The 2,685-nt window shown below is 73.1% G+C and overlaps 1 protein-coding gene across 1 annotated transcript; it reads right to left on the bottom strand.

Annotated features, from left to right (window-relative positions):
• Positions 1–663: 663 nt before the first annotated feature.
• Positions 664–2,233, bottom strand: LOC113980474 (RNA-binding protein 14-like). The gene has a single exon (XM_027707683.1). The coding sequence runs from the start codon at positions 2,145–2,147 to the stop codon at positions 1,740–1,742; it is 408 nt and encodes a 135-aa protein (XP_027563484.1). The 5' UTR covers positions 2,148–2,233; the 3' UTR covers positions 664–1,739.
• Between the last annotated feature and the right edge of the window lie 452 nt (positions 2,234–2,685).

Here is a 2,685-nt window from a genome sequence, read left to right as displayed (position 1 = left end):
CCCCGCTGGGTCCCTCTGGCCCCCCTTCCCTGCCTCCTGCACCCCCGTGAGGGGCGGGGGAGTCCCCTCAGCCCCTCCCCGGGCACACGGGGACCGAGGGCGGCCCCGGCGGCGTCGGCACCGGGGGCTCAGCTGGGGCGTCCCGGCCGTGAGCGGAGCAAAGCTGAGAGAACCGGCGCCAGCAGAGGGAGAGGGACAGGGAGAGAGAGGAAAAGGGGGAGAGGGGGGAGAGAGGGAGAGGAAAAGGGGTGGGGGGGACACACGGGAAGAGAATGGGACAGAGAGAAGGGAAGGAATTGAGAGAAGGGAAGAAGACGGGGAGAGAGAGGAATAGAGGGGGGAGAGCAGAGAGAGAAAAAGGGAAATAAGAGAAAAAGAGAGGAGGGAAGAGGAAGGGGGAGGTGAGAGGAGAGAGGAAGGGCCCCGAGCACCCCCCGTGAGTGCCCGGCCGTGGCGAGGAGCCGGTGCCGCGCGGCACAGTCGCGGCACAGCAGCGCGGAGGCGTCAGAGAGAGGAGAGCGAGAGCGGGGCAAGCGGGACCCGGGGGCACCCTGGACGCCCCCACAGTAGCCAGGGCTCACCCCCGTGACACGGCGGGTCCGGGGCCGGCACGGGGAGGGCAGCGATGACCCCGCGGTGCTGCCCCCGCGGTCACGGACCGGGACCGCCCGAGGGTGCGCCAGGAGCGTCGCTGGCAGAGCAAAAACCCCCCCTGGACCCTCGAGCGTCTGCACTGAGTCACCTCCTCCTGCGTCCCCTCCGCCACCCTGCCCTCCCGCCTCCTGTCCCTGCGGCCCAAGGAGGGGAGGGGATGTCCCCCCACGTTCCCCCCGGCCCTCCCGTCACCCCCCGGGGCGGCCATGGCACCCCCCGAGCCCGAGGGGACGCGGGTGGGTCCTGCTGGGGCTCCGCTGGCAGCTGCGACCTGGGACGAGAGAGAGCAGAGCGACAACGTCCCCCTCCTGCGGGCGAGGGGACGGCGAAGACGTCGCCGGGACGGGGGGACACCGTTGTGGGATGTCGTTGTGGGACATCACCGGGGCAGAGGGGACAGACGTGGGCACTGCGGGTGACACCTGTGGGTGACACCTTTGGCATCAGGGTCAGGGGGACACGTGGTGGCACTGCCACGATGGGTGTGACACGAGGGTGACACCTGCTCACAGCAGGGTCAGGGCGAGGGGGTGACACCATCACACCCTGTTGGGGCTCCCCAGTGTGGAGCCGTGGAGCCCCTCGGGGGTTTCCCGGCTCCCTCCAGGCTGTCCCAGAGGGTGCAGCGAGCAGGGCCGGCGGGAGGGAAGCGGCGCTGGAGGGCGGGACAATGGGGGTGGGTTGAGGGGCGTGGGGAGCCCCGTCAGACCCGCACGGCCCCGCCTGGGGCGGGGGAGGCGATGGAGGAGGACGCGGGTGGCTGGAAGGGGGGAGAACAGGGAGGTTCGGGGAGCCCACGGGGGCTCGCGGAGCGAAGGCGATGGAGGACGTGTGGCTTCAAGGGGATAATGGGGGGGCTCGGGCTGGGGAGCCCGGACAGGCTCGTACAGCCCCACCTGGGGCTGGGGGGAGGTGGCGATGGTGGAGGACGCGGCTGCCAGGACGGGGGTCCTGGGGAAGGGGGGGGGTTCAGGGAGCCCCCACGGGCTCGCACCCCCCCGGCTCCACCAGCCCGGGCGGCGCCGGGGTCCGGGCGGGGGGCGGCGGCGCCGCGGTCGGACGGAACTCGGGTCCCTTCTCGGGGGTCACCCGGCGGCGCGGGCCGAGCTCGGCGGGGGCCGCGCGGCCCCAGCGGCGGGTCCGGTACCTTTCACCACGTCGCACTCCACCACGGGGCCGTACTGCTGGAAGAGCGAGCGCAGCTCCCCGCTCGTGCACGCGGCCGACACGTTCCCCACGAAGATCTTGCAGGTGTTGGTGGGGCGCGGCCGGGACGGCTCCACCACGATGCGGCGGCCGTGCAGCTGGTGCCCGTTGAGCTGCGAGATGGCGCGCGCGGCCGCCGCCTCGTCCCGCAGGTGCACGAAGGCGAACTGCTTCATGAGGGCGATGCCCAGCACCGGCCCCGCGGCGCCGGCGAACAGCTCGCTCAGCTCTTCCGCCGTCGCCTCCTCGGGGACGTTGCCCACGAAGAGTTTGATGCCGGGACGCATCGCGGCGGCGGCACCGGCGGGGAGCGGGAGCGGAGCGGGGACGGGGTAGCGGCCGCGGCGGCCTCAAAATGGCGGCGGCTCCTGAGGGGCGGCGGGGGCGGGGCGGGCCGTGCGCAGCGCGCCTGCGTGCCGTGCGCACCGCCCCCGTGCGTGCCGTGCGCACCGCCCTTCCCCTTTAGCGCGCATGCGTGCCGTGCGCACATCGCTCCGCCCACTCTTTTCCCGCCGCGCTGTGGCCCCGCCCACCTCCAGCGAACCACGCCCCCTCTTAAAGGAGCCGCCGCCTCTCGGGGGTCGCGAAGCCCCCGCCCGTTTCCCCCCCCCCCCCAAAATCCGCAGCGGCTGCAGAGCGAGGGGCGTTTATTGGGGTCCCGCGGGCTCCTAGAGGTGGGGGCCGGGGGTCCCGGCGGTGGTGGTGGCGCTGCTGCGGTCGCGCTCCTCCCACAGGGTGACCCCATCGCAGGAACAGACGCGTTTGGGGTTCTGGAAGAGTCCGGCGGCCCGAGCCACCACCCCACAGGCCAGGCTGGGGGGGCAC

This window comes from Neopelma chrysocephalum, unplaced genomic scaffold (genome assembly GCF_003984885.1).
Source record: "Neopelma chrysocephalum unplaced genomic scaffold, ASM398488v2 Primary Assembly neopelma1_94329, whole genome shotgun sequence".
Taxonomy (NCBI): domain Eukaryota; kingdom Metazoa; phylum Chordata; class Aves; order Passeriformes; family Pipridae; genus Neopelma; species Neopelma chrysocephalum.
Note: the sequence above shows the minus strand (reverse complement) of the source record. Positions and strands in the feature narration are given on the sequence as shown.

Bases quoted from the DNA above. Each gene is read 5' to 3' on its own strand.
- LOC113980474 (XM_027707683.1), bottom strand. From the start codon at position 2,147: ATGCGTCCCGGCATCAAACTCTTCGTGGGCAACGTCCCCGAGGAGGCG.